This window comes from Carassius carassius, chromosome 26 (assembly GCF_963082965.1).
Source record: "Carassius carassius chromosome 26, fCarCar2.1, whole genome shotgun sequence".
Taxonomy (NCBI): domain Eukaryota; kingdom Metazoa; phylum Chordata; class Actinopteri; order Cypriniformes; family Cyprinidae; genus Carassius; species Carassius carassius.
Genome location: NC_081780.1, coordinates 20792547 through 20815276, shown reverse-complemented (window position 1 = coordinate 20815276; position 22730 = coordinate 20792547). Strand labels below are relative to the sequence as shown.

Genomic DNA, 22730 nt, shown 5'->3' with positions numbered 1-22730 from the left:
GTCAGGGCTAGTCACCGATGACCCTCCAGAGTCAGGGCTAGTCACCGATGACCCTCCAGAGTCAGGGCTAGTCACCGATGACCCTCCAGAGTCAGGGCTAGTCACCGATGACCCTCCAGAGTCAGGGCTAGTCACCGATGACCCTCCAGAGTCAGGGCTAGTCACCGATGACCCTCCAGAGTCAGGGCTAGTCACCGATGACCCTCCAGAGTCAGGGCTAGTCACCGATGACCCTCCAGAGTCAGGGCTAGTCACCGATGACCCTCCAGAGTCAGGGCTAGTCACCGATGACCCTCCAGAGTCAGGGCTAGTCACCGATGACCCTCCAGAGTCAGGGCTAGTCACCGATGACCCTCCAGAGTCAGGGCTAGTCACCGATGACCCTCCAGAGTCAGGGCTAGTCACCGATGACCCTCCAGAGTCAGGGCTAGTCACCGATGACCCTCCAGAGTCGAGTCGGGTTACAGATGACCCTCCAGAGTCAGGGCTAGTCACCGCTGATCCTCCAGAGTCAAGTCAAGTCACCGTTGACCTTTCAGAGTCAAGTCAAGTCACCGGTGATCTTCAAGGACTGAGTCAAGTCACCGGTGATCTTCAAGGACTGAGTCAAGTCACCGGTGATCTTCAAGGACTGAGTCAAGTCACCGGTGATCTTCAAGGACTGAGTCAAGTCACCTCTGATCTTCATGGACTGAGTCAAGTCACCTCTGATCTTCATGGACTGAGTCAAGTCACCTCTGATCTTCATGAACAAAGGCAAGTCACCATTGATCTTCATGAGCAAATGCAAGTCACCAATGATCCTCATGAGCAGTGTCAGGCCAGCACCAATCTTCTGGAGTCCAGTAGAGACACCATGGAATTACCAGAGTCTCATCCTCCCGTTGATCCGGCCGAACGGAAGTGGTGGGCTTCTGATCCGCCCTGGGGGCTTCCACTTTGACCACAGGGGGGTGGTGGTCTTCTGCTCCGTCCTGGAGGGCTTCCACTTTGACCACAGGGGGGTGGTGGTCTTCTGCTCCGTCCTGGGGGCCTTCCCTCCTGACCACATGGTGGTGGTGGTGGTCTTCTGCTCCGCCCTGGGGAACTCTGGCCTCGACCACAAGGTTGTGGTGGTCTTCTGCTCCGCCCTGGGGGGCTTCCGCTCTGACCACATGGACGTGGTGGTCTTCTGCTCCGCCCTGGGGGGCTTCCGCTCTGACCACACGGACGTGGTGGTCTTCTGCTCCGCCCCGGGGGGCTTCCGCTCTGACCACACGGACGTGGTGGTCTTCCGTTCCGCCCTGGGGTGCGTTTGCCCTGACCACACGGACGTGGCGGTCTTCTGCTCCGCCCTGGGGGGCTTCCGCTCCGACCACATGGACATGGTGGTCTTCTGCTCCGCCCTGGGGGGCTTCATGTTGTTTTTTCCTTTTGTTTTTGTGTTAATGTCTGTCCCTGTCCCTTTCTGTTAGTCTGGCCCTCCGTCCCTCCCCCTGAACCTCCTCCGGTCCTCCTCCCTCCTGGTCTTTCTGTGTTGTGTTTCATTCTGGTGCCTGTTCCCCATGTTTTTCTTTTCTGGCCCTCCGTCCCTCCCCCTGAGCCTCCACCTGTCCGCCTCCCTCCTGGTCTGTTTTGTGTCTGTCGTGGAGCGTCTGGGAGCCGCTCCGTAGAGGGGGGGTTCTGTCACAGTGTCTGGGTTGTGTCCCTGGGTTTCCACTAGATGTCCTCCTTTCTCACGGTGTCTGTCACCTTATCACTTCCTGTTCCCTTATTTGGTCACCTTCCTCCTTGTTTAGTTAATTGATTGTTCCCCACCTGTCTCCTGTTTCCCCTTTATCCTTCTGTGTATTTATACCCGGTCTGTCTGAGTCTGTGTTACGGAGTCCTTGTTTAATGTTAAATGTTTATTCATGTCCGTCAGTTCGTGCCCTTGCCTTGTCTTCTTGTTTAGTTTATGTTTTGTTTGGATATTCTGGTTTTGACCCTGCCTGGACTGTTTACCCCTGTGGATTACCCTTTAATAAATGACTTACCTGCTATTGGTTCTATCTCCGTGCCTCATTGGATCCCGGCCGTGACACCTGATGCATTTCCATCCATTTAAAATTCTTCGGCCTTTTCTTTTGTAGAACTTTCAAAGCAAAGTAAAAATTTAAAAGGAAGATAATAAGAAATATATATTAAGTAACTATATTTTAAGCTATAAATTGCAGAAGAAATACAGTATTTCCGAAATTGCATTATTAAAATTACATTAAAAAAAAAATACTTCAAACCTAATCCTAAAAGTGTCAAGTTCTCCAATAATTTTGTATATTCTCAGAATAAAATGTACAAAAGTTGTCACTGCAGTACCCTTTCAAAAAGTACACCTTTGTACCATATTTACCCCATATTAGTAACTTAAAGATACATAATAGTACATATTAGTACCTTGTGAAATAGCACCGCCGAAGGGACAGCTTGTAATAGTGTGCAAAAAGATGATGAAATCATATGTCAGATAATCTTTTATGATTCAAGGTACATCACTTTGCATAGGTATAATATAATGCTTTCCTACCCATATAACACAAAAACAAATTATGTCCTGGATTTTTAAAGCTTACCAATGTTTCTTTAAACATATACAGCTAATTTTGACTTTAATAAAAACATCTACATATGTTGATGCTGTGACAGCTTAAAATGCAACCCCTAGTTTTTCTGCAAAATGGAGTGAAGTAATACAATGCTTTGCAACTTCCCCTTTATTCAACCTCTTGTTCCAGAGATGAGCATAAAGTGTCTTTTTCATTGAAGCCAGCATTGAATAATGATTTAGATTTATCTTTCATTATTACTACATTCATATAGTGATGTAGTATGTTGGCAATTTAAAAAAAAAGTCATATTAATGCATGCACATTACAGCAACATACATTAAAAAAAACAAAACACACATCACCTTAGATAACAAAATGAAAGTGAAGTGACCTACAGACCCATACTCAGAATTCGTGCTCTGCATTTAACCCATCCAAAGTGCACACACACACACACACACACACACTGTGAACACACACCCGGAGCAGTGGGCAACCATCTATGCTGCGGCGCCCAGGGAGCAGTTCAGTGCCTAAAACCTTGGGTTAGGAGTCCAACTCTCTAACCACTAGGCCATGACTTCCCCTCTAAAGACAATACTGATCTTTTATGACCCTTTGGAAAATGCCCAGTCCATATTATGCTAAAAGCATTTCAAATTAGTCCCTTCTAATCACATCCCAAAAGTATTTATAAAAATTCAAATGGAAAAATACTGTATCTATACCAGGAGCCTTGTTAAATTTTCCTACACAGCTTTTTATCACTGTCTGAAAAGTAATTACTGGGGGAAAATAAACAAGAAAAAAAATTGAGCCTAAGCTTTGGACAACTTACCAAGCAGGAGTAAAGCTTGTCTTTCATGGGAATTAAAAACATTCAAATTATTTCAACACCTTGTTCCTAAATGAATGAATGGTGACTCACCCATAAACACACTTGTATTTTGACCCAAGTGTTCAAGTCAAAGATTCAAATTTAAAGATATATGAGATTTAGCAATATCAAACATGACATAATATTGCAATGATCGTATATGGTTTATAATCAGCAAGTCTTGGCCACGACACTGTTAATAGACAGCTTTTAAAATGGTAAATGTTTAAACATAGCATAATTATCAATAATGACTTTGACATTTGGTGTTCTTTTATGAGTGGAAATCACCACGGTGTTTGGTTACACATTATTTTAAGGTGTCCTTGTTACAGTGTAATTAAACATTTAAGTACTGAGTATTATTAATAAACTATGCTGTATGGGTTAGGATTAGGTTTTGGCTTAGGGTTACTTGCATGTAATTATGCATAATTAATTGTCATTATAACAGTAAGTACATGTATCATTTGTAACAAGGACACCTTAAAATAACGTGTTACCCAGTGTCCTTATAGTTACTCTACTTCAATAGCGTAATACAGTGTTTACCAAATCATTATACTGTTAATTAATAACTTTTATTAAAGACTAATTTGCGACAGACAGAAATGCTTTTGCTTGTCACATTCTTTCCATTATTTCCTGAAGACAAACTACAAAGCCACCAAAGCTCCAATATTTCCTTTTGTTATTAAGACGCGTGCTGCTGGTGTGGTCACTGATATTAGGGAAACTCCGAGGGCTTATGTGAGCCTCAGTGCCATTAACTGCAGCTGTTACATGTCTTCAGATCTGGATTAAAGCGTTTGGAGCAGCAGTCGGAAACATTCAGAAGCCATATGAAGCTGATCAACATCACAACGGCCAAATCTGAGGCTCATGAGCTCTTCTCTGCTGTGATTGGCTGTGAGAGGGGGATGTTGCATCAGTCACCATCCGGCCGTGGAGTCCTCTAATCAGAAGCGCAGAAAGAGGTGCTCTCCTGTGTTGCTGGGAGGCAATTGTTAATTTTGGGTTGTCACAGTGTAGTGGGTTTGTTGTTTCAATAGAGGTTTTATTTGTGCATTGTTTTTGTGATATTTTGGAAATCGATGATGCAAAATGAGAGTGTCATGTAAATGCAAATTGGATAGAAAAAAATAGCAAATACACATATTCAAAATGTAATCTACAAAAACAAGTTTTAGTATCTTGGTGCTTATGAGGGTTTTAGTTAAAGCTCATTAGGAATTTGTCCTTATTGATTTAAGATGACCCCCCCCCCCCCCACTTAATTTTTTTTCTCTTCCTCATAGATGGCATATAAATAGCATCAGCATTATCTTCTTAATGTTGTCATTTCATCTGAATATCAACACTTTTGAGATTTCGTTAAAACAGTTTTTAGTTAAAACAGATCTATGACACCGTGTTGAATACCAAGAATACCAACAATACCATTGTTCTTATGGGGGCATCTTACTCTACTCCCAAAAAAAAGAAAAAAAAAAAAAAAAAAAACGCATGATTGGAACTGTGATTTTTTTTTTTAAACAACAAAGAGGTAGGCTTAATTAATATTAAGTTTCTATATTTCTTTATTGTTTTTATAGTCTCTATTCTTCTCCCCAACTAAAACTAGCTCCTGAATAATTAATTCCTTCTAACATCAAAGCCAGTAGGTGTCCTTCTCTCCACAGATACTACGAACTACGGTTATCAGCAGCACCTTTAAAATTCAGAAAACTTCAATTGCAGTTTTCTATTTGCTTTGGTACTATTTTCACAAGCAACTGTTACATTTTCAAAACTCTTAGTACTAATATCACAACAGATGTTGTGCACTTTTTTTTCAAACATTTCAGCGTATTTCCAATTGTCTTAGTACAATACACACAGAGTATCACTACCCAAAATTACTGTGTCATCTATACAAATGTTTCTTTCAAAGTAACTGCTTTTCATACAGCTCTCACGATCAGACTTTTCATATGCATGTCTTGTCATGCATATGAAAATGCATTTGTCTATTATTTAGTCTAACTCATCTCAGTGGTTAATCAGTGAATCATTTGGCACATCTATAGATATAGATTCAGTAGATATACTTTCTGTAACCCACCAAATTATTGTAACATCAATGAATGAATGAAGCCAGAGAATATCAGAATATCAACATGCCTAATAATTATACACCCAGTGTATTTGTAGTATACTTTCACTGGAGGAGGCTTTGTAAACTCTTGATGTAATTATTTGATGTAAAAAAGGAACACTGACTTTTACAGTGACTGAAGGTCAAAGATAGACAGTGTAACTGTTCCAGGAGTGTCACATGATTTCTTGAAATACAGAAACTGTGTTCAGGTTGGTAGACTGATCAACTTAAACATTTTTAACTGCTTCCCATGTTTTGTTTGATGTAAAAGGTCCTGTGTCCAAACACATTTTCATGCACCATAAATGTTGGCAAGGAAGCAGTCAAATTAGACTGATGCCAAACGGTCGAGTTCTGACATTCATATTATACTCTTTCACTGCATTACACATGAAGATGGAAGTAATAGTTGCTAATCTGATACAGCGGTTGCGTTTAATTAACAATGATTCATCTCATGAATCAAGTCAATGTTTGAAATACTGTGAAAAGCAAATAAACGGTATGGATTCGGTGAGGGGTCGCAGGGGCATTGCTGTGTAGTTGCTCTGCTGTTGGTTTTTAAACTGATATCATAGGAAAACATAATTGTTCATGAAGTAGTGATGTGGATCATTTGAATTTTTATTTATTTATTTTTTTAAAGTAAGCATGAAGGGTCACCCAAAACATAACTGTCATTGGGGCACAAGGAGATACAAATTATCCACCAATTTTCCAAAACATTAAATTATTGCCACAAGATTGTATTTGTTTTTTGTTTTTTTAGCAGTGTTGGGAAGGTTACTTTGAAATGTGATAGATTACAGATTACAAATTACCATATGTAAAATGAAACAAGTAGTGTAACTATTTCAATTATTTTATTAAAGTAACTGATTTACATTTGATTACTTTTCAAAACTGTTAATCATTTTCAAATACTTAAAGCAGGCAGGGTTAAATTTACAGTAGTACTCAACACTGATTACGGTCAAACTTTCAAAATCCTCCATCATTTGAATTAAGATTATAATAATTTAATTTTAAAGCACAGCCAACACAAAATCAGACTTAAGCGCCTCTTTTTTTTTTTATCAATCTGAGGTTATACAGTATCGGAGATTGTTAAATACAGATTATATAGTTTGCAATCAAATCCTTTGATTTCAACACTGCCCTCTAACAGTACCTCGAAACAAGACAGTCAATCTTAAATGCTATGCTATGGTGTTCTGGACAGATGCTAGATGGCTGGGTTACACTTTATTTTAAGGTGTCCTTGTTAGTCTAATTATACATATATTTACTGAGTAATGTACTTATGGTTAGGGTTACTTGCATGTAATCATGCATAATTATTTGTTATTATAATAGTAAGTACATATAATTTACCAGGACACCTTGAAATAAAAGGTTACGGATGGTTGTTTACTGGCTTATATAGCCTCTAGACATGGCTCGGGACCCTCCTTTAGTGCAAGTCTGTGGAATTTGTTTTTGTTTAAATTCAGTTATTTAATTGTTCACCGGATGAACACTGTAAAGTAGCAGCAAATCTATCCACAATAAGACACATGATTTGTTCAAATCACTAATAGTAATACTCTTAGGTCTTAACTGTAATACAATTGACACAGTAAATATTCAAGAGGCACAAAAAGTGAGGCAAGTCTTACAATTGATGAACTTCCATCAATCAACTTTAATAGATCATAAGATGATGTAAAAACTACATTGGCATATGTAAGACAAACACTCTTCTATATGTACTATCCACTGGACAGTCCCCTTCAGAATGACAAAGAAAAACACAGTCCAAAGACATCTAGCTAAACACCTCTGTGTGGGCTTATCTACTTCGCTTTGCTTCCTTCTCCGTTGCAAAAGGACACATCACATATTGCAAGCTAAGTCAAAATGCATAATTAGCAAACGATAATAAAAAAAAAAGTCATTTTTTTGTCTTCCCTCATTTGTTCATTGATAAAAGAATATAATTAGATTTTTGTTCAACGTAGTGTTGATTGTAGTAAAATAGATCTGTATAAGCACTGCACAGTTTCTCCCGGAGAGGATATCTGGAACACGGGCGACAACGGGTGAACAGAAATCAGGGACGAGCCACAATGTAGATGGAAGTGATATGAACAGAGCACAGATATACTTACTTACAAAAAAATAAATAAAAATGAAATACAAGATAAATAAAAAACACTATTAAATAAATAAATCTATAGTAATCATGGAAAGGGGTGATAGTAACATCACATCCCACTGCCCTGCCTTATGCTGTCATTTTCTCTTTGTTTTCCAATAATAATAATAATAATAAATTATAAATTAAATTAAATAATAAAACATGTAAACATCTGTAGAGTAAGACTAATTTCCTTTAAAAAAAAAAAGAAAAGAAAAAAAAAACCTATTTTAGAAATTGTTATTTACTTAATTTCCAGATATTATTTTCTGAAAACAAGTATTAAGTAAATCAGGGATGTTTACTAATGTATATATATATTTTTTTTTTTTTTCTTTTCTTTTTTTTTTACTGATCTCAATGCAGTACTTTCCAGGAACAGCTGTTATGAAACAATAGATGATATGCATTAAGTAACATTCTGAATATGATAATACAGGACCTGAAAAAAAAAAAAAACTTTTTATGACGTCTGTATAAATAATGCTTCATTTATATGTAAAACATACAACACATACTTATGGTTATACCTTTTAAATATCTAACATAATATAAAAATGTTCTTGATTTCATTTTAATGTGTCGTACTGAGCATTAATAAGTATTAGAATATTATAAGTGGTCATATTAATTTATTTATTATAAAATAATTTGACAATAATTAAAACAGCTTTTTACATCATTTATTAATCTTGGTTTTTTTTAAATTTCTAACATGTAATAGGAAAAAAAATCATATATAAAAATTCTTAATTTTAGATTATAATAGCATAAAATTAAGTTGAGTCTAAAAATTAGTTTAATTCCAGATTAACATTAGGAACTAACATGAGCTAACAATGAACAATTACATATTTACAAAGATTAATAAATGCTGTAGTAATACTGTTAATTGTAAGCTTTTCAAATTTAATACAATAGCATATGTTAACATTTATATCATTACCATATAATATTACATTACATATACAGACTTCATAGAAGATGGTTACACAAAAAACAATTTACTGATGCTACCAAATGTAACGCCTGATTTGAGCTGGATATAAATTCAGTAGACATTTCTTTTAAACGGAAGAAAGAAAAAACTAACTTTACTCCAAATGTGGTTAAATACAAGTCTGTTAGCCCTTAAAGGTATACATATATAATGATGGTATTTCTTATATAACACAAAATCCAAACTAAAACTAATGTTTGTTTTTAAATGGAATAGCCTTTGTTGAGAACAATAGTGCTGTAGCTAACCATGTGCGACTTATTCCTTTTGCATTTTGTATTAACTCCATCAGGGATGTGGCGTTTGTTTTTCGAACCACACAGGAAGACAAACCATTCAAATGAACATGCTATACTTTCCCTCTAAAAAGTACCATTCAAATCATTTCCTATTTTTCTCCATTTACTTGTTTAGATATGAATTCTTTACTTTTATTCATCAGGCAGTGTTCACTTCTAACATTTAAAAAATACGAATAAAAAAGAATAATAATAATAATAATAATAATGCAACTTCTGATAATCCTGGAGTGATGTGAAAAAAAATAAATAAATAAAAACAGAAAACACAAAACAGAAAACTAAAAACGGACAAGAGAGCAAGATGAGATGAAAACATTAAACAATTAACGGTACAAAAACACTCAAGGGTTTTTGGCATATTTTATATATTTTAGTGGGGAGACAAAACATAGTTTTTGGATTCCGGGATCAGGCACTCAGAGAACTCTAATGGCCTTTTCGTTTGTGTTGTTGGGACAGCCGAAATAAAAGAAAAATCATATATGTACAAAGATCCCTCTCTCCAATACTTCTTTGAAATCATTAACAGGCATCAGGATGAAAATACTAAATTCTTCACTAAAAAGGCTAAATTCTGTTGTTCTCTTAAATACTTTGTTCTTTTCTCTCTATTAATACTGGAAAATTATTACATGTTGTTTTTTTTGTTTGTATGCTCGCAGGTACACACAAAATGAACAAAACAAAAACATTTCCCTGTCTCGCTTTAACCTGAATTATTATGGCAAACATTGTTCATCAAAAACTGAAAACAAACGTTTATTCCGATATATCAATGTACAGTGCTCTCCCTTTCATATGTCGCTTGTCTTCAGCTATAACTACGCTGACCTTTTCAATAACTAAATGCGAACGATTATTCCCTCGATACGCACAGACACCAAACCCCAGTAAAAAACACAAAGCATAAAAAGAAATGTTTCTACAGTAACTATGCAGAATACTTATTTCATATATTTGCAACAGCATCGTAATCTAGTAATAAATACATTAAGGCCAAGAAAAATAATACATTAAAAAACTGTGAATAAAAAAAAAATCTTGTGAGCACTGTGTGTTGCCTTAAAAAATACTTATGAATTGAGTGACACTCATAATTGCTTTTTAGCTTTTTTTCCCTCAAAATTTCCCATTATTTTATGGTAAGACGTTACCAGAAGAAAATGCACGTTGGTTGGATATCACCATCTGTGTCTCTTTACAAAGGCGTTCGGTGGTCTTGTAGAGAGCTGTTCTGCATGTTTGTGTGGGTTGGGGGTCAGTTGTTGCCTTGCGGCTGAAGCGTGGTTTTGTGCAGTACTGCGGAGGAGCCAGCTGTGGGCGCCGTGGTGCTGGTGCTGCTGCCCGTGGCTTTGATCCACGGCAGCGAGAGCAGCGACGCTCCGGTGGTGGTGGTGGCCGTCATAGTTACTTGGATCATCTGGTCACGCTGGATGAGTCGGATCAGAGTCTTGAGACGCTCAAGGGACGTCTGAGTCTCCCGCTGCTGGCCCAAAAGACGCTCCTTCAGCTCAATGCATTTCTGTTGAACACAGGTTTAAAAATGTATGACAGAGCAATGTCAGACACAGACGCAGTTTTAATGTTCTTCTATGTTCATCTTTTTTTCAGTTGCTTGGTTTAAAAATTTATAAACCAGTCCCCAGGTTATGCATTAAAGGGTTAGATCATCGAAAAATCTAAATTATGTCATTAATAACTCACCCTCATGTCGTTCCAAACCAGTAAGACCTCCGTTTATCTTCGGAACACAGTTTTTAAGATATTTTAGATTTAGTCCGAGAGCTCTCAGTCCCTCCATTGAAACTGTGTATACGTTATACTGTCCATGTCCAGAAAGGTAAGAAAAACATCATCAAAGTAGTCCATGTGACATCAGAGGTTCAGTTAGAATTTGTTGAAGCATCGAAAATACATTTTGGTCCAAAAATATCAAAAACTATGACTTTATTCAGCATTGTCTTCTCTTCCGTGTCTGCTGTGAGAGAGTTAAAAAAAAATCAGCTTGTCATATGCGGTTTGCGAACGAATCATTCAATGTAACCGGATCTTTTTGAACCAGTTCACCAAATCGAACTGAATCGTTTTAAGCGGTTCGCGTCTCCAATACGCATTAATCCACAAATGACTTAAGCTGTTAACTGTTGATGATGAACACCGAGCCGAGCCAGATAATGAACGAAACATTGACTCGTTCTCGAGTCAAGAACCGTTTCTGTCAGACGCGTCCGATTCGAGAACTGAGGAGCTGATGATATTGCACATGTGTGATTCAGCTTGAAACAGACCAACACATAGAGCGTCTGAACCGAACTGATTCTTTTGGTGATTGATTCTGAACTGATTCTGTGCTAATGTTATGAGCGCGGGTAAACCGATGGCTTGAATGAAGGGCAATCATCGCCAATGACGCCATTACGTCGAGCGCAAAAGAACCGGTGAACCGTTTTCTTCAACCGGTTTATTGAATCGAACTGTCCGAAAGAACTACTGGTGATCCGAAAACCGATACAACCGGTTATTGACTCGTGAACGAGTCATCATCTGGCTCGGCTCGGTGTTCATCTTCAGTTCTCTCTTCACAGCAGTTCAGTCAGTGTACTGTTTGAGTAAATGAATTACTCCGGGATATTGGTTTGTTTTAACTCAGAGGGAGTGTCAGCCACATTAAAAAAGTTAACAGTTTAAGTCATTTGTGGATTAATGCGTATTGGAGACGCAAACCGTTTAAAACGATTCAGTTCGATTTGGTGAACTGGTTCAAAAAGATCTGGTTATATCGAATGATTCGTTCGCGAACCAGATATCACAAACTGCTTTGTTTTGAACTGTCTTACAACAGACACGGAAGAGAAGACAATGCTGAATAAAGACATAGTTTTTGCTATTTTTGGACCAAAATGTATTTTCGATGCTTCAACAACTTCTAACTGACCCTCTGATGATGTTTTTCTTACCTTTCTGGACATGGACAGTATACCGTACACACAGTTTCAATGGAGGGACTGAGAGCTCTCGGACTAAATCTAAAATATCTTAAACTGTGTTCCGAAGATGAACAGAGGTCTTACGGGTTTGGAACAACATGAGGGTGAGTTATTAATGACATAATTTAGATTTTTGGGTGAACTATCCCTTTAACCTTGTTATCAGATTGCCCTTTTTAAAGTAATAATATATTCCAAAAGCTGTAAAAAATTAGGGTTGCAACGATAGCACTTTTTCAGAACCGATCTGATACCAAAAATTTGCAGTATCTCCCGATACCGAAACCAGTGCAGGTTATTTTTTTTGTTTTTTATCTATGTAAAAAAATTTTACTTTTGTTTGTTGACCTCACTGTTACTCTTTGGTGTGTTAAACACAACTTCATCTTAATGAAAATAGCAAATGAAAAAAATATATAATCATGATTTATGACAAATATACTATTATAATCTAGGTAAGTGGCAGCAGCAAAAGATGCTCAAAAAATTAAACAACTTTATTTAGTGGGGAACAAATAAAAGTGAACAAGTGTAGGAGTAATTCTGGTAAAATGTTACAGTAGCTCTTTGTATTGTTGTAAAATACATTCATGAAAAAAGTAAATATATTTATATATAAAAATATATTATAAAATTAAAATAAATCTCACTGTAACGAAGGAAGCAACATATGATAGATAAGACAGAACAAGAAAGACTATTAATAAATAATCTTCCATTGCATAAAAGTCTTATAATACAAAGGCTCAATACAAAGCTATACAAAGTAATGTGCAGAAAGATCAAAGAGTCACAGCATGCAGCATTCTGCATAGAAAAGTTCAAAGCACGAAGGGAAGAGATATAGTTGGAGGATGACAGACAGCCGCAGCGGAGAGAAGAGTTTATGTCAACTTGAATCTGTACCTTACAACGAACTATGGAACAGCTTCAGAATACTTGAATTATAGCACACAAAAACCTTATGGGGCTTTATAATGTTTTTGTGCCTTTCGTGGAGCTTAACAACAACACAATAGTATATGCACAATATCGGATTTGGATCGGTCTTGTCTGACCGATACCAGATCTGGCAGAAAATCTTACAAAACCTATACTTTTTTTATAATTAAGAATCAACATGGGTTTGTTAAAATCAAGATTAAAATTAGGTAGTCTATATTTCAAACTTGCCCTATTAAGCACAGTTTCTTACCGAGAGAGAATCACAGAGTCTCTTGTCCTCTTCACTCAGATGTTCACACTCAAGTTTCAGCTCAGTGTTTCTCCTCATTAGCTTCCTGCGTTCCTCCTCTCTCACTGTACAAACATACACATCATCACCATCATCGTGATCTTCATCATCACTGAGAATCAAGTCCTGAGGAGTGCTAGTGCATTTAAATGTGTTTGACAGCTCACCTGTTTTATGTGTAACATACGACTGGATGAAGTTCTGTGGCCAAGACAAGTTTTCTTTGTTCAAAACCTTCAAACAAGGAAACAGAACAGAAAATGAGCTAACTCTGTTTGTCTTCTTTACATGAACAAATCCTAAAGACCTGTGCACTATAGCTCTGCCTTTTTTGTTTTTGCATGAATTAATAATTCACCAAGAAAACAAACAACACTTTAAACTTCTAAAAAAATGGCATAATAATTATATTGTTATATATATATATATTAAAACCTGTAGAACTTTATTGTAAAAAATAAAAAGTAGTTCCATATATTTACGGAGCCCCTAAAAGGACATGGTGGTGGAAGAAAATTGGGGTGGGAGGAAAGTATACAGGTATGTTTTGCGTTCTCTTGCAAAACTTTTGCTTTCCTTTGAGAAACTTTGCATTCCCTCACAAAACTTTTGCATTCTCTCACAAAGAGATTTACATTCCCTCACAAAACATTTGCTTTCCTTTGAGAAACTTTGCATTACCTCACAAAACTTTTGCATTCTCTCACAAAACTTTTGCTGTCCTTCGAGAAACTTTGCATTCCCTCACAAAACTTTTGCATTCTCTCACAAAGAGATTTACATTCCCTCACAAAACATTTGCTTTCCTTTGAGAAACGTTGCATTCCCTCACAAAACTTTTGCATTCTCTCACAAAGAGATTTACATTCCCTCACAAAACATTTGCTTTCCTTTGAGAAACTTTGCATTCCCTCACAAAACTTTTGCATTCTTTATTGGGTTCCTTCACATAACCTTTGCATTCTCTTGCAAAACCAGTTCGGACAAACACTTTCTATTTAATATACAGCTTTCAGTGGTTCATAAAATGCTTATCGCGGCTTAATGAAGATGATAAAAAAAGAACAAATATGCTATATTATGTATCAAAAATAAGTACAGTGTAAATGGAAGCAGTTGAGCTCAAAATATGAGCTGAACTGCATAAGCGTTTTCTCCCCCATTGAAAAGCGCACTTATTGTGGCTTAATATAAAAAACTGTGATAAAAAGACCACATTTTATTAAAAATAGCCTATACAATATGTAAAGAAAAGCAATGTGCTAAAAATTTTTGTCTGTGGTGGTGAAAACATGTGAAACTGCACGTTCCATTCTGTGCTAATCTGCTTTTCTGTGTGTAATATAAACTGAAAACAGATTTGGTACTTTGGTACTCATTTTGTTCATTAGCCCACCTTAAATGTTTTCTATGCATGAGATAAAGCTTAACATGCAGCGTGTTAATGTTCATATTCTGGGCTATTCTGCTTTATTAATAGTAATATTATTAATGAGGTTATTAATATTAGCCTAATAATGATATCGATATTTATTATTATCGAATTTAGTCCTCCAAAGTCACTGTTTTAAAACATTAAGCCACATTAGGTGTTTAAGAATATCCCAAAACTGTCCCTTGAACTAAGCACTGACTTTATTTCTTTATACTTGAGTTCAAAATAATACTATATAAACCGCTCCACTGTGAACATACAGAGCTGTATGAACTACTGCATGCTGTAAAGTAAACAGGAAATGTTTGTTTGAAGTCAACTGGTTTTGCTAGAGAACAAACATTTTGCGAGGGACAACAAATATCTTTGCAAGATAACGCGAACATTTTGTGAGAGAATGCAAATATCTTTGTGAGAGAATGCCAAAAAAATGTTTTCCTCCCACCCCAAATCTTTTCCACTCACCTCTATTTTTTTTCACCACCAAGTCCCATTAGGGACTCTATATACTGGCTTTTAAAATACAGTGTAATTTTATTTTACATGGTCCCAGCACATGTAAAAGATATCTGTTAGAAATCACTTCATCTGGAAAGCATCTGCTGTATACAAAGATGTCAGTTTTACATGCACTCTATATCTTAAACATGTTAATGACATTTTCTAACTGTCTACTTGACGTTTGACGGGAAACATCTTAGTGACATACTGCTGAAGAGCAAACACTAAAGACACTCTAAATACTAAATACACTTTGAGATGTAAACACACATCAAATAGATGTCTCTGAGATGTACAGTTATGGCCAAATGTTTTGGCAGTCACATAAATTTTGTGTTTTACAAAGTTTGCTGCTTCGGTTTTTGTAGATTATTTTTTTCACATGTTTCTATGCTATACTGAAAAACAATGATATGCATATCATAAGTTTTAAAGGCTTTTACTGGCAAAAAATAGAACGAGTCAATATTTAGAGTGTTGTATTTTGTTCTTCATAACCTCTGCAGTTAGCTCTGGCAGGCTGGATATTAGCTTCTGGATGTTAGCTTCTCGTCTTTTGAGGACAGACCACAGGTTCTCTATAGGATTGAGATCTGGGGAGTTGCCTGGCCACGGATCCAAAATTACAATGTAATGATCTTCGAGCCACTTCTTTATCACTCTTGCACGGATTATCACCAAATTACCCATGGCTCATTGGAAGAAGTCGCTCTTGCAGGACGTATTGATACCATACTTTATTCCTGGCAGTGTTTTTGGGCAGAATTATGAGAGAGCCCACTGCCTTGGTTGAAAAGCAACCCCATACATGGATGGTCTCAGGATACTTCACTGTTGACACAACACAGGACTCTTGGTAGCGTTCACCTTTTCTTCTCCGAACAATCGATTTTGCAGATGTCCCAAACAGTCTTCTGCTGTTCAATCCTTGAACTTCCTGTGGAATTTCAGTCGGTCCTTGATGTTTTTCTTGGAGAGAAGTGGCTTCTTTGCTGCCCTTCTTGACACCAGGCCGTTGTTTGCAAAACAAAATTTATTTCACTGCCAAAACATTTGGCCATGTCTGTTTGTGCACTATCAGGGGTAAGGCAACTAAATTTAATAATGTTGACCCTATTACAGCTTTTAAATGTAGAAAATTGTAATATTTTATTCTACTAAAATGACTAACCATTTACAATAAAGAACCTAATTATTCCCAAACGCTTTTCCCCTAAATGATGTATTTGTAACAGAAGGTCATTTTTCTCAATATGACTTGGGCACTTTCATCATAAATGTTAAATTTATGTTATCATTACAACATAAAAAGAGGACAGCTATATATATAAATATCTAATTATTCGTAAAACAAGATACATTTATTACTTTGGTAATTGCATTAGACAAAAATTTAGTTTGTATCCACGCAGACTATTACATTGTCCAGATGAAATGAAAAAACAAAAACAAATCAAATGTCCTACAGACATTCTTGTGCTGTTGGAGTTTTATAATGTGTGTGTTCAGAGCAAAGAGGAACATACTTTCTTCTGGCACTTGGGGCACATCCATATGCCCCTGGTGGCAGTTTTGAGAGGTGGATGCAGGCAGTCGGGGTGGTAGGCGCGAGTACAAGTATGGCATGGATGAAGATCTCCTTCCTGTTTACACACTGCACAGTGATCATCATGCTGCAGCTCCTCCTGTATCACACACACACATTTACAGAAACACCCCACACAACAGTCTGTCAGCAATGCTTCATATTCACTTTAAATATTATGTAACCCTTATAACAAGAAAAAATAATCTGTAAAAAAAAAGATTAGGTAACACTTTATTTTAAGGTATCCTTGTTATACATGTTACAAGTACTTACTATTATAATAACATTGAATTATACATACTGTAATTACATGTAAGTAACTTTAACACAAACCCTAACCCTCACCCTAATCATACAAGTACATGCAGTTAATTAATATTACTCAGTACGTAAATGTATAATTACACTGTAACATGGACACCTTAAAATAAAGTGTGACCAAATGTTAAATAATTAACATTTTAAATATTCTGAGCCCCCTTGAGATTTCTTTAAGGAGTCACACGTCACATTACTATTTCCATAGCAATGAATCAAACTGGTCACATGAAACTGTACAGACACAATATTGCTATTTCACTAATATACAGGTTGAGTTTATTTTTTATTTTATTTTATTATAATAACCATGTTAGTTGATCGGTAAGTTATAATGGGCTAGGGGTGTCACAGTGTTGGTTTATGATTCAGAAACATTGAAAGGTTTTTTATTTTTATTTTTGCCAGTTAATATACTTAAATTGTATTTCAATTTTACTTAATTTCTAAAGTACTTCACACCGATTACTTAATATTGCAATTTTACTCAAATAGGAAAGCACTGTAACTGTACATTTTGTATGTATGTTCCATAAAAAAAGTCATACAGGTTTCTATATTCTTCACAAACACAATGATGTTAAAGTCGTACCTTCCAGCAGAGCTCCTCAGAGTCTAGCGTGTGAGTAAAAGCATACAATAGGTTAGTAGCGGTCACACGGACAAAACTGAGTTATTAGAGTTAAACAGCAATGTTGGCGTGTAATCAGCAGGTTAAGCAATTAGCATTTGGCATAAGGTCAACCTTTCATGTTAAAGTCACTGACAGTCACTGGTTAAAGAACTATTAAAACATGAGCACTTACGATGAATGTGTGAGTTTAATTTATTCTGTTCAAACATGTTTCTGTGCATTTCATGCATCATTTTTCAGCTCAACATTATGTTGACAGAAGTAGAAATCAATTTTACCTCTTGCTGACAGAAACATCGCACTGCTCAGGTAATTGGAAGCAAGCCTTTTGCGCTGAAAAGCAAGATATAAGATGTTTACAAGTGAACATAGCCATAAAATGAACATTATTTAAAGAAACTTTGACAGCCAGACACACCTCTGGTTCAAACAGTCCACTGTACGCAGGGTTAGCTGTGCTTCGCCTTTTTCTCTCCTGCCGTTTACTCTGGATCTCTGACAGAAATGAAAACATGAACTTTTTTTACTCTGGATCTCTGACAGAAATGAACTTTAAACCTCAGTAACTCACTCTTATATTTTGTTTGTTAATTTGCTAAATTGTTTCATTTAAAGTTGTGCAGAAATGAGAATAATTGTCTCCTTTCAAGTGTTAATTTGAATGTAACTGGTCACAACACACAGGATGTTGAATTGGAATTTGGAATTTGAAATAATAACAATTTCAAACAATTCAACACAGTCATGTGCCAACACGTTTGGCGAATGCATTCATTTATTCGCTGATACATATGATGTATGGAAGCCCTGACTTTTGACTTTTTTTCTCAGAATTGTGATATAAACTAGCATTGCGAGTTATAAAGTCAGAATTGCATGATATAAACTCAGAACTGCAAGATATAAAGCATTTGCGAGGTAAAATCTCGCAATTCTGACTTTTTTTCTCACGAGTTTATATCTCACAATTATGACTTATTAACTCAAAATTGTGAGTATATCACACAATTCTGAGAAAAAAGGTCAGAATTGCGAGTTTGTATCATGCATTTATGAGAAAAAAAATTTAGAATTGTGAGATAAAAATTAGAAACCACCTTTTTTCTTTTTTATTCAGTAACAAAAACGGGCTTCCATAATAATGGAATAATAAATATTATTTTTTTTTTTTTTACTGACTAGGCATATTTCTCCAAGATCAATACTATCAAAACAATTAAGAATTATCAAAAAGTTTTTTTAACAAACAGAACCACAAAATGATCATCACATTATTAATACATTTTAAAATTAAATAAAAAAAAAAAAGTTTTTCTTAAAAAAGTTTTATCCAAAGCTAATTACAGTGCATTCAGGCTATCAATTTTTACCTATCATGTGTTCCCGGGGAATCGAACCCCCAACCTTGCACTTGATAGCGCAATGCTCTACCAATTGGGCTACAGGAACACTAAATAATTAATAAAATAATTAATAAATATTGACATAAAAAATTCAGTCTATAGTTGGCACCGTTAGCCTTGTGAGTAGCGTGACAACAAACAGCGTCTTTTGTGCTACAGGCATCCCGAGTTCGAATCCCGTCTAGAGGACCTTTTCTTCAGATCCTGCCCACTTTGCTTCCTGTCACTTCTACACTGTCTTATACAAAAAAAAAAAAAAAGCCAATATATTTTTTTTTTATCAGACTTATTGATGATATATATTGATATTTGGCTCTATTTTGAAGGGTGATTTTAAATTTGGAAAGTTAAATATTCTTTTTACCAAAATTCAAGTGTTATAAAAAAAAGAACATTTGAAGCTAGAATAAAGCTTTGTTCTCCATTTTGATGTATTGCATGTTCAGATATTCATACAAACAAAATATTTTGGTGGCCATGAAATTTTAGTGAAAATCGTCAAAAAATGCTGGTGGGGAAAGAGTTAATATGTCCAAAATGTATTGGAAATAGCGTATAGGTGTATGGGTAATTCATTATAAACTACTTTGAATTTCATTCCATTTTAATTATACTAAACTGAATTTAGATTATAATTACAATTCAGCATCTTGTTTGATACTTCCAAATCCACTTTTGCTATTTTAACGGCAGAAAAACGTTTTATGCGCATTTTTGGAATGGGTTGTCCCTATTCTCTTAATGAGTAATGGGCGTAACGTTTACTACACCAATCAGAGTGTCATCTCCCATTCCCTTTAAGTGTGAGACGCGCACGCATCATGGCGAATTGCTATTTACATGGCGGAATTTGTTACCGGAAAAGCTGAACGCTTCTCAGGCGAAGAAACCGATCTGATCATCTGCGGGACAAGCAGGAATCCACCAAAGCTCAGCGCGATGAGTCAGTTAATATATATGTGTGTGTATTGGCATGATTGTTCAATTCATTTCTCAATTGTTCAAGCCAATTTTATTCATCATTATAAGTAGTAATAGGCTGAATTGCAAATAGGTAGCCTAATTCTAATACATGCAATGACTATCCATCATTACATTTTTATATTTATGTAGCCTACACAATAATATTATTTTACAATGTAATCCTTTTGTTTTTAATATTTGGCATGTTTGTGTGATGTGCATCCCTGTGTGTGATAAGCAAAGTCAGCATGCACTGTGGACCTGCCCAGAGGGGCATTTTCTACTAACGCGCTCTTTAAATAACAAAATAATATTTCCGCCATTGACTTTAGACCAGGTTTGAACTGGTCTATGGCGCAGTCAATTTTCAGCTCCTTAAAATAGCAATGCGCCTGAACACACCTCTTTTTTAGACCAGCATGCCCATGGGCGCACAAATGGGCACAAATGCATTTGCTAATTAAACGACGTGGCACTGGATGGGAAAATGCGAACGGCGCTGGACTGAAACTAGCAAACAAACTTGCGATGCGCATTGCATCGCATTGCGCCAGGTGTATGATAGGGCCTGATATGTGTGTTCCCACCATGGCTGACTTCCCTCCGGATCTACTGTAGCGGGTTGCCAAGTGGTAATTGTAAACCCTGAATGCAACTCACCTTCCAACTGTTCTGTAGTGACCAGGCCTATTGCGACCATGAAGGCAATTTTCTGCAGGACAGAAGGTTAATAAAGTGAATACATTCAATATTGAAATACATTTGATGTTAACATAACTCTTCAGAACTAATTTTACTTGAAAACACGTCAAAACAGTTTTTGGCCGAACCAGTCACTCAATTTGACAAATTTTGAAGATAAAGGAAAATCCTGTTTTTTGTTTGAGCCATTAGCAATAAGATATCCTCAACTATATATTCCACATGCATTAACTGTGATTCTATGATGGACTATCCCTATATTGAGGTTATTTTTCTGCCTATGACCCAAGACATGGGATAGGCTCTAGCATACCCAAATTAGGGATGTAGAATATGGTCATGCAGAATATGTGCTTCATAAATACTAATAAACAGCCAATATGTTAATAAGCAACTAGTTAATAGTGAGAATTGATCCCTATACTAAAGTGTTACCTAATTCAGTGTTGTAGTACTCAAGTCCAGACAACACCAAACTCAGACTCAAGTCCTCCACAAGTTCAAGTACTACAACACTGTTGTAATTAGTCAATGCCATGCCAATTGGATGGTCTCTTCCTGTCAAAGAACACTGGTCATGTCAAAAATGTTTATAATAGCCAAGACTAGTTGTGAGTGTACCTCTGGATCCACCTCCTTTTTGGCTGGGGTTGAGGGGTCAGGGCTCGGCTCCTTCACAGGACTGTTCATTTGTGAGGCCGGAGAACTCTTGGAGTTGTTGGGAATCTGGGGTTGAATGATTATAACCTGGATACACACATTTAAGGGCCAGTTTTACTAACAGCTTGCGCCAGCGCAAACCGTCTTTTCGCTTTAAAACTGTATTTTCAAGTTGCACAGTGCTGAAAAGGAAAAGACACAGTTATTTTTGCGCCTGACCTTTTTGAATATGTATTTGTAGGACTTTCCCTTTCAAATGCAAAATTTATAGAAGGAGAGTATTCAAATGAATCACGAAAAGGGTTCTTAAATCTTAAATCAACTGAAAAGATAATGTGCATCTAATTAGCATTTGCCACAGTAAGAGATTAAAGGCATCATGCAAGTTGAAAATTAATTCAGCATGTTTATTAGGGGTGTCTATTGCCAAGAATCTGGCGATACGATACATATCACGATACATGTATTGCGATACGATATGTTGCGATACTGTCAGCAAGGCGATATATTGGGATATTTCTTATTTTAGGAATAGGATATATTTTTAGGAAAGCTGTGATTAAGGACAATTCAGTTCAAGTTTATTTGTATAGCGCTTTTTACAATACAAATTGTTGCAAAGCAGCTTTACAGAAAATTAAGTTTCTACAATATTTAACAGTGGTGACTGACAGTTTATGTACATATGGCAGAAATGTGTGGAAAAATTAATTTAAGACGTAATCAAACAGACGATGAACACTATTAATAGCAATTATATTATATGATGGAATCAAACTTATAGCAAAATTTGGTAGTTCTGTATGTTGTAAAAACACACCACCATATACAAACCTTAGCAATAAGTAAATAAAAATTATTAAACCAGAACACAGTGGGATCTGCATTGGCAATAATCAGTCCCTGTCACAATTAACGTTATTGAACCATTTTTTGTGCAGTATGAGTAAAGGGTGGGGGTGCTGGGAATTAAAGTGCTTGCAGGATGCTTTAGTTAAATGTATAATACGTATAAAATTTATTTTATAAAAAGACCATATACATATATATATATATATATATATATATATATATATATATATATATATATATATATATATATATATATATATATTTATTTATTTATTTATATCTTAGAACCTGCTTTAAAGGTTCACAGTTCAAGTGGACGTTACCACAAAAGCCCAAATGGCGGCACACTTCACCGAACTAGGAACAGGGACAATTCTTTAATTCTCCA

At 36.2% G+C, this 22730-nt stretch overlaps 1 protein-coding gene across 4 annotated transcripts in view; it reads right to left on the bottom strand.

Annotated features, from left to right (window-relative positions):
* Positions 1–9164: 9164 nt before the first annotated feature.
* LOC132105956 (PHD finger protein 21B-like) overlaps positions 9165–22730 on the bottom strand; it is a 67384-nt gene continuing 53818 nt past the window's right edge. For all 4 annotated transcript variants that reach the window (XM_059511528.1, XM_059511530.1, XM_059511529.1 and 1 more), the window contains 9 exons: positions 21452–21577; positions 20789–20840; positions 18181–18257; positions 18041–18095; positions 17721–17743; positions 16749–16907; positions 13454–13520; positions 13248–13351; positions 9165–10587 (listed from right to left, as the gene is read on the bottom strand). In XM_059511528.1, coding sequence (XP_059367511.1) covers positions 10324–10587; positions 13248–13351; positions 13454–13520; positions 16749–16907; positions 17721–17743; positions 18041–18095; positions 18181–18257; positions 20789–20840; positions 21452–21577 — 927 coding nt within the window. In that variant the 3' untranslated portion in view covers positions 9165–10323. The remainder of the gene's footprint in view (positions 10588–13247; positions 13352–13453; positions 13521–16748; positions 16908–17720; positions 17744–18040; positions 18096–18180; positions 18258–20788; positions 20841–21451; positions 21578–22730) is intronic.